The sequence below is a fragment of the Gopherus evgoodei genome, chromosome 14, assembly GCF_007399415.2.
Source record: "Gopherus evgoodei ecotype Sinaloan lineage chromosome 14, rGopEvg1_v1.p, whole genome shotgun sequence".
Lineage (NCBI taxonomy): Eukaryota > Metazoa > Chordata > Testudines > Testudinidae > Gopherus > Gopherus evgoodei.
In genome coordinates this window covers 12,435,894-12,457,146 of record NC_044335.1, presented here as the reverse complement: position 1 = coordinate 12,457,146, position 21,253 = coordinate 12,435,894, and the positions used below count along the sequence as shown (strand labels likewise).

At 40.8% G+C, this 21,253-nt stretch overlaps 1 protein-coding gene across 5 annotated transcripts in view; it reads right to left on the bottom strand.

Moving 5' to 3' along the window:
- Positions 1 to 4,814: 4,814 nt before the first annotated feature.
- Positions 4,815 to 21,253, bottom strand: part of PMEPA1 (prostate transmembrane protein, androgen induced 1) — a 69,674-nt gene continuing 53,235 nt past the window's right edge. For 4 of the 5 annotated variants that reach the window (XM_030533461.1, XM_030533463.1, XM_030533466.1 and 1 more), the window contains 3 exons: positions 17,214 to 17,368; positions 10,413 to 10,466; positions 4,815 to 10,309 (listed from right to left, as the gene is read on the bottom strand). In XM_030533461.1, coding sequence (XP_030389321.1) covers positions 9,761 to 10,309; positions 10,413 to 10,466; positions 17,214 to 17,368 — 758 coding nt within the window. In that variant the 3' untranslated portion in view covers positions 4,815 to 9,760. The remainder of the gene's footprint in view (positions 10,310 to 10,412; positions 10,467 to 17,213; positions 17,369 to 21,253) is intronic. The other variant, XM_030533462.1, reaches the window with a different exon arrangement.

The following is a 21,253-nucleotide window of genomic DNA, read 5'->3' as shown; positions in this document are numbered from 1 at the left end:
CAAAAAACCCCAGTGTTGCTTAGTTTCCATTGAAAATGTAGACTTTTCTCATTTTGCCAGTTCTGATTTGAAACATTTCAGAATATTCAATTTTGCACGAATTTGTTATTTTAATTTTTCATTCTTATTGGGAACGGAAAGCAACTTTGAAATGTCAGTTTCCCACATATGGAAAATTCCTCTCAAACAGCTCTACCCAGTAGCTGTATCAGCCTTGTTCCTGGACCATTTTATATAGTAAAAAATTGCATTTAGCCTCGCATCAAGGTGTGAGTGAGTAACAAACTTTGGTACTGTGGTGAATAGAGCATTACAAATGCATCAGACAAAGATGTACCAGATCTGCACTATCTACTTAAGAAACCATCTCCATGCACTGTCCTTAATAAGCAGCTGGTTGCTCCTCTTTACATGCTTTAAATACTTTAAGACAATGACTTCAGCTGCAGAACTTGCTTCTTTCCGTTAAAATATCAGTTTGCTCCCATACTACAGTGTATTTTAATGTCCTTTTACATTAAAGAAGGAGTATGTAGTGGATAGGAATTGAACAATATCCCTAAAATACACCCCAGCACAAAGACCCTAAAACAAACAAGCCACCCCATTACCAAACTGCATATAAAACATGCCATAAATCAGCCATTCAAAATAAAATCAATGTAACGGTATAGGAAAGCTAGGCACAGCATTGGAGAAATGCATATGAAACTAGCACCCGAGAAACAGTAAAAGGTTCAGGCAAACATCCAGAATTTTAAATGCTGATTCCATCCTACAGAAGTCCCCACAAGGCCCACAGTCCTCCATTCCTTATAACCCCCTTAATCCTCTTCCCAACAGACCTCTCCTCCAACAAAATGAACCAAGAGTAAACTGAGGATGAGATGTCTACTTTAGTTTGGAGCCAACCAGATATCCCCTATGACATAGCTACTTGGTGGTTCATTCTTGGTTAAGGAAGACAGGTCTCCTATTAGCCCTGCCCAGTTTCCTTTTTGGGGCCAGGTCCACTCTTCTCTGGCAAAATTAAGGGGCCTATCCCTCCCCACACAGATCTAAAAACACAAGTCAAATTAGCATCAGCTGACCCCCTCAAACATGTTAATTATGCTCAGCCAATCAGGGATCATTAGGAAATAAAATGGGGCTTCAGCCTTCTGACTAAACCCAAGCAACTGACTTAACACTCAAAAAGGCAACCCCAGAAAAGCTGTTCTGAGATCTTTTTGGTGGCGGTGGGATAGCAAAGGAAAAATGTGACCCAACTTGGTGGGGGTGAGGAGTAGGGGAAGCTCTCAGGATGAAAATATCCCCTCCACCATTTGGTTTCATTGTAGTGCTAGTGATTTGAAAAGGGCTACATTTCAATTGTTTCCACATTTTGCCACAGCTATTTTGCATGGGCTGGTTGGCAGCGCTGCGTGGGTTTAGACTCTTTGAAGGGTATCGCAGTCCGACAGAGTTCTCAGACTTAACTGGGCAGGTTAATTGTTCGCAAGAGCCAAAAGGTTCATCATTTCTCTGATGGGGTGTGTGTTTTTTTAATTTGCAAGTTAGATGGCACTTCTAAAAGGTGGTCAAGAGTTACAAGTATCCCAATCGCTTTGGAGCAGGAATCCGTGGTCTTGAAGTAACACACCAAAGGGCAATAAAGCACTGCAGTCATGTAAACGTGGGAGGGGGAGATGCTGCCTGGCAATGGAGCACGTCAGAGTAAGGAAGCAGATAATAGCACCACCTCCTAGCACATGTTCTACCCTGTCATGCCCAATAGGCATTTTGTTGGGAGAGAACTTGTTATCCTTGCTTTGGCCTCATAACCCTGGGGCTTTGGATCTGGTCTTACATCCTACCCCCATTTTGGATGTCCACCATCACACCTGAAGGCAACAGGAAACTGCATTTTAGTTGTGGACCTCATTCACTCCTGAAACCTCTATTTTATTCCCTCATCCTTTTAAAATAATATTATTTATGTTAAAGGTGATCCTAGATGCCAAGTGAAACCCCCTCCTCAAAGGTGCCTAGTGATCTGGCTATTACCAGATTGCTAACACCTTCCTTTCCAGTTGCTTATATTAAAATTGCCTACGTCCATTTGTTATCTGCCTGTACTCTAGGCAGGCAGTACTTTACCAAGTCCCCCCAGACTCCGGTTTTTCACCTGGACTCCTTGGCAGTGGATGCTCTGTAAATAAATTACTGCTTTTGATCTGAGAAATAATTTGTAAATAACTCTTGGACAAGCATATGCAATTCCACAGTTGTGGCTAAGAAGAAACATTGCCAAGGGGATGTGCAGCATGAAACATACGCTACAGTAAGTGCATAGTTGATATCCATATACTTATATTATCGTAGTGCGTGGACCAGGACCCCATTATGCTAGGTACTGTATGAACACACAAACAAGAAATCCCTCTGCACACCACTGTAAACATTAGCAGCAGCTCAGGAATAGTGACCCCTATTTGTAGCCGTGGTTAGGTATGGTATTGGATTCTGGCTTTTGCTGCCTAGTACCTGAGTTAATTGTCAATACTCGGGCATTGTGCGACAGCTGCCATACTCCATTATTGCACCATTAGAGCTGAGCACCTAATTCATTCAGTGCTTTTTCAGCCTTGTTGGGTTGTGGTTGTTTTGGGCCTTGATCCCGCAGAGACTTACTCACAGACTTAACTTAAACACACAGTGTTTAATCCAGCTGACATTAACTGTCTGGGAGTGCACAATAGCTGAGATATGGAACGGGGTTGGTGAATTTCAAAGAAGGTGATGCGGTGATGTTTTCATTTCCTGTTTACAGATGCGTAACTCTCAGACTCACTTTTCTGCTGCACATACTCGCACTGGAGTTTTACTTTTGTTTCCTAAGATTATCCCCTAATATACACTTAAAATGTCCTGTTTCATCAATTTGCCTGCTAGTAAAATGTGTTAGACTACTTGGCATAAGCAAAGAGGAGAAAAAACCCAAGACTGCCCAGTTTCTGAAGGTAATTACTTTGTTCCAGTAACAAGCTGCCAATCTGATTTCAAAAAAAAAAAGTGTTAGATTCTGCTGAATCAAGTTTTGCAAGGAGTGCCTGACCAACAGTTGCTCTAAATATGTGATAGACGAAAGACTTTGTGACTGTTTGATGTTTGGTGTATCAATGTTCCATGATCCTCAGGAGTTTAGTATTGTTTGAATAAAGAAAGGATTTCACATTCTGGAGGACCATGCTTTCACAACTGGGTCATTTGCACATACACACCCAGCTCCGAGCTCACACTCCCCAGGATAGTGTTTTGTGCATCCAAAAACTGAAAGGACAATTTAATACAGAGACAGTACTTACAAGTGCTTTGGCTCTCACAGGTATTTAACTCTTCTAAAGCATCAATCCTTTATCTGATCTGTCTTTGATAACTTAATAAGACTGCATCAGGTGGAAATGACTGGTCAGGTCTCAACTTTCAAACACACATTTTCAGACACTTTGAGATGAGGTGGATGCACTTTCTGAAATGTAGTTTTATTCTAGAATTGGGCCAATTTATTTTGAAAGGTCTATATGAGATTCAAATAGCTCAGAAGGATAGCAGTGTAGTACACCAGATCCTACGATTAGATAGATAGATACTTGGGAGGGGTGGAGTGGAAGGAGGTTTACTAGCATAATAGCTTCCCTCCATGTTTGTATTCCCCAGCAGGAAAGACTACTGAATGCTAAAAACACTTTAAGGAGATGATAAACAAAGTAGTCTAGGGGGTTGGATTTGGGAATCTTGGGTTCTCTTCCCAAAGCCATCCAGGCTGATGTCTTCAAAAGCAGTCAGTGATTTTGTGCGCCCACCTTCGACAGTTTGATCTGAAGTGTGGAACAACCAGAACTCCAGTTGAAGTCAATGGGAGCTACAGGTTCTCAGCACCTCTGAAGAATAGAGAGTCACGTTGTCCCTAGTTGGGCACCCAAAAACCTGAGGTGCCTGTGACCAGTGGCCACTTTTGAAATGCTGCTCTTACCTTCTATGGTGCAGTTTAGCCATCTAGAACATGTCGAAAGCACCACCAACAGAGCAGGGCTGGTGGGAGGGTTAATTAATATTGGTAAAGTACCTGAGACACTCAGATGAGTGGTGTTATGGAAGTGCAGTGTTACTAGGCGCTTCATGCTTTTAAGAGGAAAAATAGACTCTATGGCACATCCTGCGAAGCTGAACCCAGCTATTAGAACCCTTAAGAAGTGAAAGAAAACCCTGCAAACTGTTAGGTTTTTAACTTGTGATCTCTGCAAACTGACCACAGCCTCCAAGTAAACGAGTCACACAAGTTATCTGTGTTAAGACTTAAGTCAATTTAGACAGTTCTCCGTTGATTGATGACTACTCAAGTTAAGAACTTCTCACCATCAACCATGCTCTTGTTGCAAAGGCAGGATTACAAGGGTGAAATATATTGGTGTCATGATGCAAAACTGGAATGCTGCTTCTGCAATTAAGCTGCACATTCCAAAAACAGTACCTAGTTGTGCACACAGACACACACATGCACATGCAAACACACAAAACAAAAACATTTAGCATGCAAACACACCAGGAGCAGACTACAGCTTCATCTGAAAACCACAGCGTCTACACATATACTGGCTTGGCATTTTAGCCCGTTAAGAACGTTAGTTAGTGATTAACTCTCCTACACACAAACACAGAGTTGAGGATATACTTTTTTCCAATGTTTTCAAAAATTGGGGAAGTGCATTTAAAAATACATTATGTTGGCAAACTCTGAATTTGGCTAAGAAAGCAAAAGGTGAAAACAAACATTCCAAAGTATTGTAAAATTTATTGTATAAGTATTGCAGCTTTTAGAATGACATATAATTGCCACTATTGGTTACTGTTACACAATAAGCGTTTACAACAGATTCTTGTAAATTGGCATCAAAGTACATACTCATACTAAAACAGCAAAATATAGATAAGTACTGCATTGCATGTGCTGTCAATAGTTTACATAAGTTTAAACTTGAACAGAATTCAGGATACAGGACTGCCTATAACAAACTTCAAAGCCAAAGCAATGCAACTGGAAATTTAAGAAAATATCAATACAATGAAATGTGACTATAAGGCAGGCAAATTAGGACTTTAATGTCGTCCTTCATGAGCTTCTATAGTACAGCAAAAATTTGAAGCACAGTTTCTGGAAAACTTTTTTTTTTTTTTGTAGCTTTGTGTTGTACATAGAAAATCTGAGCTGACAGAAAAGAATAAAAATCCGTTCTGTTCTTGACTAACATTGTTTATGCCATACATCCAGATTCAGTCGTTTTTCAACCCTTAATAAAAACGTTGGGCTTTTATTTTTTTCAGTATAGCAGTTAGTGCAATTTCATAGATTCATATGCATACAAAAGGGGTCATTTCCCAAGAAAGCAATCAGTTCTCCTTACTCCCCCACTTAAGATAGAATGAATTTTAAAGTACTTAAGGAAACAATGCACTAGATCAGTAAAGCTGATATTCCAACTGTTGAAATCAAGGGTTGTGAAGGGAACTTAGTTTTACCAGTGTTAGAATCAAATAAAACCCATTCTTCCTTGCCATCTGTATTTAAAAATCCTTGTTCACATTGCAGTTCACTAAGTTTTGGTGGCACTTTATTGAAGAATGCTGTTTGCCCTACTAGAAGATATGAAGAAAAAAAGGTAACATGACTTTAAAGCTAACGTGTCAAACTTCTAGCAAACAGGCAGATTGGGACAAGAGGTTGCTAAGCACAAGCAATGTCTTGTTTCTTCTGCTTTTGTTAAATTCAAACACAATGGAAAGGGTGCTCTTTCTTAAAGGGCTTCAAACTCTTCCCCTCCCACCCCCATTAACATCAACAGCAAATCTCCCATTATGGTCCTACACTACAGAAGTCAATCAAGTTCAAGTACAATTCTCTCATCTGCAGAAAGGCAGGGAGAAACCAAGGGCAAAGATACATCAGCTGTTGTGCGGCACAGCTGTTTTTCAGTAACGTGGTGGTAATATGGGATATCAGTATTCAGTAGAAATGGACCCTGAGCCAAAAAAAATTAGACCATGATTCCGAAAACCCTGTTAGGATCTTGGGGTTGGTTTGGGCCCTATCTTGAATATTTGGGTAACAAATACATAGATTACACAAAGCAGAAAGAGGACTTGGGGGGTAGGGGGATGACTGGGTGTAAATCCTGGCTCCAGTGAAGTCAACTGAAGTTTTGTCATTGACTTTGGAAGAACTCAGATTTCACCTCAAAGGGTTAAGTGCTGTTGGAAATCTAGATTGGTTGGAATCTATGGTTTCCCTTTCCATATATGCCCATATCTAAATCTCGGTTAGTGGATGTTAAGGACACCTTGCTGGAAGAAAAGATAGATCCTTTTTGTCTTTGTGCAATAGATGGGTTGAAAGGGGAATTCCTTTGCAATGAAAATTCCATGTTTTGAGCCTTCCTACTTATACAGACATATCTTCTGCATACAAGAAAAACAAATGAAAATACTCTTCCTGGGAATTGGTTGGGGTTGGGGAGGGAAAGGTGGACATCTTTCTTAAAAAAAGGTGAAAATTAGACTCTCCGTATGTTGACCAGCTCTATTTCACGATTCATTTCAGAATTCTCTCCTGCCAACCCCCATTAGACAGTGTGTTCAGGAGAGCCAAATATCTTTCTGATTGATTTTACAGGTTTTTTGGGCATGTTAATTTCCCCCCCTCCCAATGACAAGACAGTTCAGTTACTTAACAACCTCCAGTCCGGATAATGCTTCCATATTTACTATACAGTTTTAGATGTGATGCACACTCCACCCAAAACCTGCTGAGGTAACCATTTTTGTAGCAAACAAACTAGTTAGACTACAGAAAAAACAAAAACAAACAAACAAAAAAAGAAAACCCAACAATACTATTCACGCATTTTGGCTCAAGAGGGCAGTAGATATTATATTTCAGTTTGTCTTTTGGTTGGTATCTCATTTACAATATCCACCACAGTTTCCTACCCACTGGAGTAGGAGATGTGCATAAATGTATTCAAGTTACCTTACAAACAGTCCATGAAAACAAATGGCAGAAAGGGAGCACTTTACATGGCTAGACACATCAAACTGGGTCTAGTGGGTGAAAGGGAGCATTTAAAGAAGCAATACCCCTTTTAAATACATAATGGGAAAATTTAATGCAAGGATCTAAAGGTCAGAAGACCAGACCCTGGTAACTCACAACACTAGCAAAGATTTGTTTCTCCCTCTGTAAGGGGAGGATTACTGTTTCTTTAATAAGGCACTAAATAGACATGTTACATAAAGGAAAGATAAATTTTAAAAACTTGTATAAATTTATCAGTTTTGTACCTTTCGTGACAAACTAGATTTATTCCTTTGCATGACTTTTTTTATTTTGTTTTTGTTTTCTCGTTTTGAAGGTCAACAGAATTTAGGTGACATGACTTGTAAAGTTACGATGATTTCAAGAAGTTGTGGAAAAGCAGGCAGTGATACTGCGAAGGTACAGGACTACTACCAGGCAAAAACAAAACAAAACAAATAAACTCCAAACAAAACAAAACAAAAAACCCACAAGCAAAAACAAAGTAATGATCAAACTTCAAGTTCATCTATTCATTATCTCCTTTAAAATATATATATAAATATTGTTCAAATGGTCAAAACTTCAAAACTGTTCTCATGGTTTGTTTGTTTTCAAGTAATAGGAAAAGTTGCTTAACAACAATAGTTTATAGTTATTGCCTTTATATCTTTCATTTATGTTACTCTACTAGTTAGCATCTTGCAGAAAAAGAAGTTACATCTCCTTGTAAAATCTTCACTCTTTGTGGTTCCCCCATCTGACCCTTCCTCACATTTGTAGATATCCTCTCCCAGCAAATGGAGAGGTGTAGCTCAGCTAATAATATCTGCACACAAGGTAGCAAGAACAATTATTCCCTTATGTGTTTCTCTCTCTCTCTCTAATATTTCACTCTGTCACATACAAATTCACCACAAGGGTAAAACGTCTATCAGATATCCACACAATAGAAAAAATGTAAACAATAGCATAGTAAGACAAAATGCTTATGAAACAAAGATAAATTAAAAACACATCCAATGATTTTGAGGAGGTGCTTGGAAGGGGGGAGGGAGAAGCTGGAACCTTGACATTGGGGAACAAGGGATGGTGATTGTTTTGAATGAAGAAATATTTAGAAGAGGTAAAGGGTTTTGCTTCTAAAGCATTAAACATGGTTTCGTTAGCCTTTATTTAATACATCACAGGAGCAGATTCATTTCCATCTATTGTTTTTTACGCCTCTTTCTCTAGAGTAATAAAAGAAAAACTAATAACCAGAGGCAGTGTACAAGGATTGCAGATATTTATGCAAGACAACTGCACTCCGTTTTATTCCAAATAAAAGTTTTGCAGTTTAACATCTATGAAAATGACGTGAACAAACTACAGACTGTAAAGCTTGTTTCGGTGTCCCATTTAAAAACCTATCCAAAAAGCCAGACTTCAGTTATGTTACCGTTTACTCACATTAACCTCAATAACCACCGCTTTCTCTCAAAACAGAGCCTTTCAGTTTAATATTTAAAGAAAAGCAAAACAAAAAACAAAAAACCCATTGTTTTCCTTCAGACTAAAGCTTATCCCTCACCCCTGCCCCACCCCTCAAAAAAATTAAAAAAAAAAAAAAGGTAATTTGTTTGCTTCTGTTGTTTTTAATTCACAGAAGTATTGAGAGCTTTTTTCTTTTTAACTCCAATAATCCTAACTGGCAACATATATGCAAACACACAAACTCCTCTTGTTCTATAGGGAATGTACAAAGCAGTGACTATCATTAAACTACCCAGTAGCAGACTGTATTGTATGGGTAACATTCAGGTGACCATGAAAATTAAAGATTTGCATAAGATGCAGTCTCTCTTGCAATGTTCCTTCCAAGGCTGTCACTTAAACTTTAGGATTTTTCCACTCCCTTCCAGCTAGTTTGTTCTTCACTTTGAAATGTATCCCTTAACAGTTTTGTGGTAGACATGATAGAGGCTTTGACCAACACAAGCACTGACATATTTATATTAAAAAATAGTGCAAAATTTCAACATTTATATAAATAACTCTAAACCCCTGCTTTTGATTTTTTCTGTTTTTTTTCTGTTTTGTTTTTTGTTTTTGTTTCTTTTTTTTTTTTTACAATGTAATACATACTTTTTGAGTTGGCACTCAAAAAATTGCCATTTTTTTTCTCCTAGTTCAGAAAACAACAAAACTTTTTTTTTTTTTAACTAGGCCTCTTCTAATACAAAAATACTCCTGCTCCTCACACATACAGTTTCTCTTATTTTTTAATATATATTTATATATATTGCAGATCTTTAAACAAAACGTTTTTGTGCAAATATTTTTTTTAAAGTTAAGTGAAATAAAAAAAAGCATCCACACACACAGCTCAACTAGAAACAACAACAACAACAACAACAACAAAAAAATGAAGGACTACGGTTGATTCTTTTTTTTTTTCTCCTTTTTAAACTTCTAGATGCAGCTCAATAAATGTTTTTGCAAGCTTTCTTGGCTTGTGCATTCAGACCAGACATAACAAGTAAATATAATACACAGAGTGGTGGGAAAGGGCTTCTTATTTTTTGCTCGTCTTCCCCAACTCTCTCTATTTTTCTTTTAATGAGAAGTGCAGAGTGTTCTTACTTTCGTGTTTGATGTTTTTCGTTTTTAAAAGGGGTGCCCTTTTTGTTTCTCTTTCTCTTTGTTCCACGCGGTTGTGCTCTCAAGGCCATTGATTTGCGAATGGTGGAGTCTGCTGCCCTCCAGTATCGAGGACATGCCATTGTTGTTCTGCTGGTGCTGGAAAAACGTAGATCCTGGATAGTGACCTATCACCTCACTGTAGGTCGGCGGCGGTCCTTCCATTCTGCCATTGCTTCCATAGCAGGTTGCGCTGATGCCAGAGTTACTGCTGGGTGGGCAAGGCCCTCCGAACACTGAGTTATCTATCAAGTCACTATCGAAGATGGTTCTATTGGGAGGGGCCCGGACCGATTCTCTGTTTAGTTCCATTTGCTGCTCTGGATCTCGGAGTTGTAGTGTGCAGGGTCCCTGGTAAGGAGGCGGCTCCTCTCCATCTGACAGGGAGATAGTGGGTGGGAGGTCAATCTCATGTTGCATGTAGGGGTATGTTGGTTGGAATCTATTAAAACGGTCCCTCTGCAAAAACGATGGAACTGATAGTCTGTCTGTGGGTCTTGGAGCATAGATTTGCTGCTGAAGACAAGGGAGAGAGAGTGAGTTTGGGAACATTTCAGCCTGTATCATAGCCCGCATGTAAACAGATGAGGTTATTATGCAATACTAGCCTTGTCCTCACCTCTGTTACTCCATTTCCTGACACTGTGCTTTCTGAAGGCCACAGACTTCCTTCCTACATTGGAAAGAATAAGAGGAGAATTGAGAATCATTCCTGTCCAGCCAGAATCTAAACAGCCAAATATTTTCAAAGGAATTTTACCAAATTACATTCTGGGCCAGAACATCAGCTGGTGTAAATCGATGTAGCTCCAGTCAGTGGAGCCACATAATTTATAAAAGCGAAGTATATAGTCACAGGTCTTAAAAACAGTCAATATTCTTACCTGCATTATTAAGAGCATTAGATTATTAACACCGAAAGAATTCTCAAAATCTAATCTTCATCATTTATGCTTTCTATTTTTTTTTAATCTCACTTACAACTTGAATTGGACAGTGAAAACAACAGCAGTGTTACTCTCTCTTTCATTAGAGTTGTTTTTTAATTTTACTTTTTAGGTCAGTTTCACTTTTTGATGCTCAGGCATGAGTAGTCTTATCTGTGTTCAAACATTGCCCCCAGTCCTGCAATTAGATTTCAGTATCACCAACCTCAGGCACTCATTCAGGAGCCAAGCCCAAAATCCACCAAGATTAGCTTAAAATTATTATTATTATTATTATTATTTAAAAAGGTTCCTTATTTGCTTCTGCTATTAGAGCCTTTATAGTTCACATTTTCAAACTTTTCTCTGCAACTATAAGGGCTAGAAATGTACCTTTTCTTTTAATAGGAAATGTGTATATAGTAACAACTATACTCCAGCATCTGGGGACTTAAGAAAAAAAATCACCAAATATAGAAAGACTCATGATAAAATTGCAGTAGTGGCAACACTGAGATCCACGTGTGTGAACTCTGGTGCCAAAGTTGCTCTAATTTTGTGGGTTTTTAAATAATGAAAACATATCAGTTAATATTAGGTAGGAGGAAAATTAACTTATCCAACAGTGCATTCTGAATTAGAGGACTCCCATCCACTTGCACAACCTTTGTCTCTCTCTCTCTATATATATATATATTTCCCCCAATTTTAGAAAAATATATTTTGTGGCACTGCATGTGATGTCAGATACTTCAAGAATCCAGTCAAGTACTTGCTTCTGAAGCTCATTTTCTGCACACAAATCTCAAGGCAGTTCTGTTATCAGTGGAAGAAAAACAGGGATTTATATGGAAAAGAGATGTCCCAGATTCTTTTCACTTCTCTGTGGTTTTTAGGGAGTCTCTCCTTGAAATGCAAGAGGTTAAGTATTATGACAACCACATACTTTGGAGTTAAAGATAATGGATCTATAATTTTAGTTTCATACCATATATCTATGCAGCCGAAATGTTTGATAGTTGTGAATTTTTTATAGGGAGTTTTGAGACTTTAATATGTAACTGTCTACACAGGCACTGATTGTTTAGTCTATTTAATTGCATGTGGCTTCCTTTGCCTACATGAAGTGATGTTCTGTAAGGATATTCTATGGTAAAATTCCCTCAATATCCAAAACCACAAAGGGCACTTGCACCCATCACAGACTGAAATCCTGTCTGGAGACAAAACAAAAACACAGCCTCCCTATCCCCCCGCAAAAGAGACTCAAAATAATGAATACCAAAGAACTTTGAATCACTGGAAACATCTAGTGTAAATCAATGGAACCACTGAAATGGAAGAAGCTATGCCAATTTACACCAGTTAAGGATCTGGCTCTTTGTACCGAATGCAGACCTCTCTAAAGGAGGCGCGAGATTATGTTGTATGGCTGGGCAAGGAATGCAATGGAAGAGATACTGCGATATGAGGATACTACACAGAAGTGAATACAGAGCCAATATGAATTCACTCAGAAGTGAATGGCTTTGAGACATTCACTATGGCTGTACGCACGGATTAAAACTCTGCTGGCTTGGAGGTATCTTTGATTACTGTTTGTTACCTCGATTAAAAGGAAGCTGAACCAAAGGGCAGCAGAGGGAATCACTTTGAAACATTTAAGTGTTTACTTTGCAATGTCCTCATGGCAAACTTCCTGAGCAGCTAGTGCCTCCCTGCCTTCTGCTAGATGTTTTATATTTAACTTAGCAGTGGGCAGTGCCACGGCAATATCCCATCTGCTTCTCCATTTCCCCTGCAGTGATGACAAGGTGTTTCCACATGGGAGGCTGCTATGCAGCAGGAACGCCAGTGCTTTCCCCAGGGCAGAGGGAATAACGCCATGCCACTAGATAGGGTTCTCGCTTTTGCACTGTATAAGGCAGCTCTCAAAAGGGGAGGTGAAATATTGTCAAGTGAATTAAGTTACTTTCAAAGCTTCTCTCCCCCCGGAATCCTCACCTCCCATCCCCCTGCTGCATCGGCCAGTAAACTCTTTGGGGCAGGGACTATCTCTTAGTTCCATGTTCTGTAGCAGTCACTGTACAATGGGGTCTATGACCAGGGCTCCCAGGTGCTACCAAGATACAAAAAATAATCACAAGTGGATGGTGCCCAAGAGGAACTAGAACAGCATTAAAATGGAATTACCAGAAATAAAAGCTGTGAAGGAGTGGGAGGTTGGGAAGTTCAGATCTACATCCAAAGTCTGAAGTGGTCTGATCTAGGATTTTGGTTCTAATTCATTCTATTTAGGCTTTTTTTAGGGCCTGATCCTGCAAACAACTGACTTACCTCAATGAAATTAAGGATGTGCTAAAATGTTGCAGGACTGGGGCCTTGTACAGCACCCGTCATTATGGTGCCTGAGCAGCAGCTAATGTCTCATCTCTAAATATAGAGAGGAAAATAAAATGCAGCCCAGGAAAGCAGCAGCCAGAGGTGTGCAAAGTTTGCAGGCTGAAATATTAATCACGATTTTCTTTTCTTCCTCTTTTTTTTTTTTAAAAGGACATCAGTCTCCTGGCCATAGGAGTGCTATAATGCCAATCCTAAGCATTCCAAAATCACGAGGAAGGCCACCCCTCCACCCTCCCACCAAAATCAAAACCAAAAACACACCAACCATGAGATTGGGAGTTATTATTTGGCTTTCTAACTTTTGAGCACTTAGGGATCATGAGTTTTCAAGCCTTCCTCTGCATGTATGATGCCTAGAAACCTACTTTTTATTTCTTAAAAAACTGAGATTGTGGTGTTTATACATAACTCCACAGTCTAGGGCTTAAAGAACAAAACTGCAAGACTCTCCACGCAATTGTGAGAGCCTGTAACAATCTGAAAGTTATTTATTTAAGAATTCTATCCGTCTATTTACATGGCTGCCCATCAGTGTAGTAATATATGAGTACCTTCCTTGTAAAATCAAATAGTAATAGCAATAGTGACGCTTTTTGGGAGTAAACACCGTGCTTGCAGAGGGGGTTTCTGATTTTGATTTCCTTTTCCAGGGAGTCAAAAGGGCTTTAGTAATAGAACAGGTGTCAGTATTTTGAGTATCATTCTTATGGTGGAAAAGGCTGTTTCGAAAGGAAGGTTTTGCTGTGTTTCCTAGAGACAGTCAGACTCTGGAGAAACGAAGGTATCTGTGACAGGCAGAGAAGGCAACAGAGAAACATGGTGCCAGCAGTAGTCACATTAAAAACATTTTGGGGACAATTGTAAGGCTTTCTTCTTTTAATTGCAAATGTTAAGAAGTAAAACAGTGTGGGCTCTAATGCAGATCTTGAATATTAAAAAAAAACCTAACCCAAGCAATAGGCCGCTTGAGTACTTCAGTAGATGGAAAGTACATGTCTCAATGGGCTCCTCTGGGCATGAAAAAGTTTACCTTTAAAAAAACAACAACAACAACAACTTCTCAGTGTGTTCTGTGGATTGGCAAACCACTATCTAGTTCAATACCAAGAATGTGAGGGGATGACAGGCAGCAACTGATGTTGGAACATTGTTTTCTACAGAAAAAAAATTCATACTGTGTTGAATCTTAAATAGGCCACTTTTAAAATCTTTATTATGATTGATCCTTGTGTAATGAGCTTCCTGTTCAGCACACTAGGGGGCTTTTCTGTCCTTAAAGGAGTGCTCACAGCATGCCAGTAACTAAAGTACTGTGTGGCTGTAAGTTAATTACACTGTATGGGGTGAGGGTGAAGCTTTCCTCTGGGGGATGGGGAGGAAGGGAAACAAGGCATGATTCATAATTAAAAATAAAAGATAATGTAGCTTTTGATCTATGGAGCTAATTTGTGTTACAAAAGTATTCCTTCGGTGGTAAATTCAAACAGGCTCTGAAAGTATTGTACACAATGCAAGCGGCATTGAACTGGTATAGTGTAAACCTGCCAGATTACCTTGGTTTTGCACTGCTTCCCTCCTTCCCCAAGCCCATGAGGTTCCACTACCAAAGAGCCCTCAAAGACCACAGAGAACTGCACCAACTTTCTGTCCTGTGGCAGGTTTTAGCAGCTTGCTTTAGGCATAACACAAGAATGAATCAGAACCTTGCACACCTCGGCACGTAAGCCTCTAAATGTAGCCTGGTTTATCAACAGCAGGCGCCTTAGACCAGAGACAGAATCTGTGGGCTCACCACATCTTTGGAGGTCTAGTTTATAACACAGTGCATTGCAGGTGAGCTTTTTTTGCATAGCTCTCTTTATTCCTGACATGTGAACATCAACTAACCCCTTACTGGGAGCAGAAAGATGCCAGGGTTATTCCCCAATTGTCCATGATGGGGTGTCTTGCATGCCTGAAGCATTTTGGATGAGCCATTGTCAGAGAGCCACAATACCAGACTAGATGGAACGCTGGTCTGATTTATTAATGAAATCCCTATGTAGCTCGCGGTGGGCTAGGAATCTTGCAAGAATGGATTCTCTCTTGAACTTTCAGCTCCTGTTGGCTGTTGGCTGGATGCTGGACTGGAAGCATTATAAAAACAGCCTCTCTTCTGGTATTTTGTTACTGGCAGAAACCAGATGCGTGAGAATTTAGGAAGAATGGCAGCAAAAGTTTTTGACACTACCTACTGGCATCTGAATTCAGGTTAGAATTTCAGCTCTGATCCCCTGGCTTGTTCACTCCAAATAGGGGCAGATGCTTTTGTAATATGCCTCATCTGCAAGTCAACATAGTTAAAGAGAGTTCACATACCACCCCTTGCAGTTCATTCCTCTTGCCTGGTTTAAACAACAACTTGTTCATTCCCTCACTCCTTGGAGACACATTCCATCCACATCAGACTAAACGAAGGGTCCTTTGACTGAATGAACTGCATGATTTCACAGTTGAGGGTGTCTCTCACTTTGGCAAGAAGCCCTTGTCAAGGGGCCTCAGCTACCTCTGAGTATTTCATGTGAAAGTGAGAGGGCATCTGTGGGATGAGGATGGTTTGCATTTGTCAGGACATTAAACGGATACTGGACAGTGTTGCCAGATGCCATGTTACTACATGCTTTTGGCACTTCAATAGGTGCCATAGGGAGGACTTACTAGAACTCACTCTTTTGAATGTCAAGTTTCCTGTTTTCAAAGGGATAGCATTATTTGATTCTATGTTATAGGAAACACGGGATGCACGGGTATGGTGCACCAGACATGACAAACTAAACATCTGTCGGTGCTTTTGATTTATAGTGGAAACCTGTAAATTGGGAAAAAGTGACTTGTATTTTGGGACATTCATTTTTATTTTCTGCCTATGGAAACTCCTGAACAGTTTCAAATGGATGAAGTATTCTTCCTCACTTCCTGTCCCAAACCATTGAGCAGGGCTGCTATGTACTGCCTTCTACACCAGCAGTAGTTTGAAAGGTTCTTATTGTTAAAGAACTTTGGGATCCTTCAGGATGCAATGAAATATATGAATGCAAGTTATTGCTGCACTAAATGGTAGATCAAACAAAGAGTAGTGGAAAAAAATCACACGCTCAGCCACCAAGAAAAATAAAGATTCTATTTCTTTTTTATGTAGGTTTTTATAATGTGCTCATCACCATAGTGTTTGAACATCTTCCAGTTGTGCATTAAGCAACATGACTAATATCTTCATGATATTGGAATGGATTTTGATTGAATTCGTCTCAACACTACAATTAAAAGAATTTTGTTTCCTCTTTGTTCGAAAGAGGCAGGAAGCTTAAATTGCACCATGAACTTTTCAGGCATTATTTCAGGGAGAATTCACTTTGTTAGACTGACCAAGTTTTCTGTGTTCTACACTACAATAATGGGACAACAAAAACGCAACAACACTGCACTTCTAATGGTAATAATGCAGCTTTTGGACCACTATTACAGAACACCCTAGTAAATTCTGTATGATATTTGCACTCTCATCTCTAAACAACAGTATAGTTTAGGACTCCCTGGCCAATGAAACACCCAAAGGACCGCTGTATTTTGGGATTATGAGAGTCAATAACGTGAATCCCATCCAGGTATTTTTTATAACTGGTGTTTTCAGATTCAGGGGGATACAAGAATACCCGCCCCCCGCATGCCATGCTGTGGTTCTCCCTTTGAATAACATCAGGCCAGTTAGCTGGCATTGGCATACACATTCACAGCTGCATGTCTGGAGGTTACAGAGCATAAAAAGACTCCTGTGTTTGCCCTCATGAAAGTGCCCAACTTCCCACATGTTGTGGTTTTGTTCTCAAGGCACAGGATGCTAACCTGAAGTTTCTACACACAATCCTGCAAGACCCCAACCACTTGAAAGATTCAGCTGCTTGGAAAGTGCCTGTTTGTAGGGTTCTAAACAGCACGTGCACTTTACTAGATAGGCAAATGCAATCAAACTGGACTTCTTCCACCTTTAACATTTCACAAGCTTCTGACCATCTGGCCAGCAATCTGCACACAGAGATGGCGCAGTAACTTACTGAAGATAGATTATCATCTCTCCTTCTCCCCTGACTGTGCCGGTTGATGAAGGATCGTGCAGAGAGTTTGTAGTGGTTCAGCAGACATGTGATAACGACCACCATCACCATCATCACCACCACGATTATGATTATCTGTACAAACTCCAGCTCCGCTGCAAGAGACACAGACATGCATTTTGAGCCACCTTAGAAAGCAGCATGAAATACAGCACAAGAAATCCTAGGCTGAGTTCGGCCATACAGCTAGTGGAGTTTCATAGCTAAATTGTTTCCATGGGTGTTTCAAGCTCTCAGACACAAAAGTTCTCTGCACGCTTCCAGTCAAGCAACATAGAAAAGGGAAATGACCGGCACCAAGGAATAACAGCCCTCATCCATAATAGACAAGGGACTGTCTTTAAATGTGATCTGCAAATTCTATATCATACCTAGATGGCTTTATCGGCTTGAGTTGCAAGGCTAGAGTCCAGAGATAAGTTTCTCAAAATCTCCCAGGGGGCTGGATTCAGGCCTATCTCTACCAGAAATGCTTGCTAGATGCCTCCACTAATCAGTCTGTCAAAGTTTTATTTTTGTGCTGAATGCCCCGTCATCCTATTTAATGAAGGGATGCCTCAAATACTTCTGGTCTTAATTAAACAATATTAAAAACTGAGTTCGGTTTTGCAGTACACTTAACATTTACATAGCCATATTCAGCTGAGGATCTTGTATTAAATTAGGCCTTAACAGCTGTGTGAGCTGGGTGAGTATTACCCCCGGTTTGTAAATGGAGACCTGCTCAAGGGGTCACAGCAAGCCTGCAACATCTAGGAATTGATTCCCAGTCCCAGCCACACTACAAGTCCCCCTCTCTAGGTTTAGTTAATCTGCCAAAAAACCCATAGTGAATCAGAATTGGTGCTTTTCATGAGAGGACAAACCTTGAATCTACACTGACAGCACCTCTCCCCACTACATCTATATACCAGATCTCCAGATAACATTCAGTTCTGTGCCCAGCACAGCCAGCTGACAGTGGGGGCTTGAATGGTGTGAACTGGCATAAAGAGCTTCAGTGGGTTACCAGTTAACTTCAGTGTGTCTAGACAGCAACTGGTGTGGAATAGCTCCTAACGTCAAAGGAAATCGTTCCTCACTTGGACTGTAGCATGCATTGGCTGGAACTAGATATCGGAAATATCTGTCAGACTGTTCTGTGCTATTTCCATGCAAACCTAGTTCTGAGAAGATGTATTCAGCATCCAGGAGAGCCTGGAAGCCACCCTGAGCAACTCAGCTCCCTGACAGCTGGCCAAGAAGTTACTCTAACCGTCTGCCGCACACAGATGCTCACCTGTTCTCTGGCCTGAAGCGAGGGCACGGTGCTTTTCTATCTGTGCTATCCTGGCAAAGGGAATCTCAGGAAAGTTTCCTCCCCCTCCCGCCACCCCCCTCCCATGATATTTATAAAGATAGGGGCCATTTCAAGGGAAAGAAGGGAGGAAAAGCAAAGCCAACAGTGCTGACAACTTAGATATAACCTGTTCCTCTGCGAGAAAAGCCACAGAAACCACTTTTTCAAAAACAGTGCCCTCCACTATCACAGATACTGTAATTTGCATTAAAATGTAAGAGTGCCTAAACAGGACAGCTCACAGTAACATCTGTATCTGATGGGATGGGGTGTGCTGACTCAGGCAGATATTTTTTATGGAGCATTTTCCTTCTGGCAGCAGTGAAGTAAAAGCAAATAAAATGTCAAGCAAAACAGTCCAGTGGCAATTCTGGCCAGTTACCTTGGAATTAACTTTGCTCAGCAGCGGCCATATCTGCCACCAGACTAGTCTTCATATTACATTTCCCGTAGCATCTTTCATCCCAAAGGACCCCAAAACAGTACTGATTGTGCCCACAACCGTCAAAGACTTGGGCATATCTTCAAGTCAATGGAAATACTTGGGCGCTTAAATTTAAGCGTGAGAGCATGTCTGTCTTTTCAGGATTGGAGCCCAGCTATCTATAGCACTACTGAAAGTGCAGCTACCTCTGTGGTGGAAGGAAGCAACTGAGTGGAACAATCAGTTCACAGGACCCTGCACAAACAGTAATGGAAGGGAATTTTAGCTAAGGTCCCAGGGACAAACTCTACTCTCTTAAAAAGGAAGCCATGGAATCTTCAACAGTAAAGCAGACCAGGTGCCCATATGTCATGGTGATGGGCGCAGCATGCCAGCTACATAGAACCTCTCTCTTTTAAGGTTTAATCTGACACTCCCACAGGCAGCATGCTTTGTGGGAGAATGAAGGGCTATCTGACCCTGCTAGGATTGAGATGTGTGGTTCTAGAGAGAGAAAGATGCTTAAAGTCAGTTAATCATAGGGTGACCAGATAGCAAGTGTGAAAAATCGGGATGGGGGTGGGGGACAATAGGAGCCCATATAAAAAATAGCCCCAAATGTCAGGACTGTCCCTATAAAATTGGGACATCTGGTCACCCTAGTTAATCATCTCTTCCAGGCCCAACCCCCACATGATTAATTCCAATAGTTTTTTTTTGGGGGGGGGGGCGGGGGCGGGAATCTATTAAGAACTCTTATAAATCGCCTTACTTTTTCTAATGCAGTGGCATAGGGAAAACTTCAGGTAAGGCTTCCCTGGAGAAAAATGTGTGTATTATATTGGTAGATTCTCCCCACCCCCAACATTCCCGTCTCAAACTTTTACAAAGCTACAGCTTCCAAGTATGAGCCTCTTGGATATCATTTTTTAATGGGAGGAAAAGGGCTGGAAAGGAGATGGGGGGAGAAATTTACCCAGCAACAGCGAAGAGTTCGCTCTCCCCTCTAGAGCCTTTCAAAGTCTCTTGACTCTAGATGTAATGCTCTCCACCGAACGGGTAACATACAGGACGCATATTGTCCCCTGACACCCACATTCACAGCTGCAGCCTGTCGCTGGGGCTTGTTTTGGGGCCCGTAATAAACAGAGGTCTTTAAATCCACTCCAGAGAAAAGGCAGCTCTGCACTTTCTACCTCAATGAGATACATGTCAAAAAGCCACACAATGCCATGAAGGGAAACAGTCACACAGGCCCTCTGCCTCATTTAAATATCTGCCATTAAAATTCAAGGGCCCTTTGTAGAAAGTCTCCCTGCATGACCAAAAGGATGAGAGGCTTTAAACCATTACCCGGAGCCCCTTTGTTTCCTTCCAACCATGAGAGGTTAAAGGTAACAGGAACCCTGACAGGGAGACAATCCCCTTGTCCTTGTGTTAACTGCTATCGCCCTGGGCATGCTTGGTTGCTTCCTAGACAGCTCTAAGCAGTTGGCAGACAGGCAGGCTGCCTTGAGGGTGGAGTTAGGGCAGACTGCATTTGGCAGTTCTATCACGCACTGCACAGGCCTCAGCCTTGCCTGACAAGGAGGAGGTTCAAATAGGAGCAAGGGATTTTTTTTTTATTTTGTTTTACTAATCAGATTTATGGCTGCCTGTCTGCAGGATGGAGGGGGTTCCCACAGCTGCCATCTACCTCTTCCGGGCAGCAGGAGACCTGCATTTTTGGGCTAGTCTGCATTTCTTTAGAGAGACGAGAGTACCAGAATTGCAGAACGCCAGACTTAACTGGGAGGAGTGATTCTGTTTCCTATTGGGGCTATTATGGTCCTCGGCCCACTGGGAAACACCAAGCCCCCTTTAAAAAAAAGAAGGTTCCTTTGAGATGTTTATTCAGAGCCAAAGGCTCTGGATGGATGCCGTTGGGGGAGGGGGCAGAGAGTCCCAGTTCACTTTCCTTTGGGGGTGGCTAGACTACAAGAGTTGGCAGCATATTGCAACAACCCCTTTCAAACTCAGGTAACTTTCTAAACTCCCATATTCCATCAGTTCCAATTAGAAACTCACCATGTCCAGCTACTGTACAATATACTTTCCAGCAAATATCCTCATCACGCCCCCCTACTTTTCCAATCATGTGAAATCTGGAGAGGAACACCATTTAATTATTCAAGAAGAAAAATGGAGGTCACATAAGATGACTGGGTACTGTAGCAA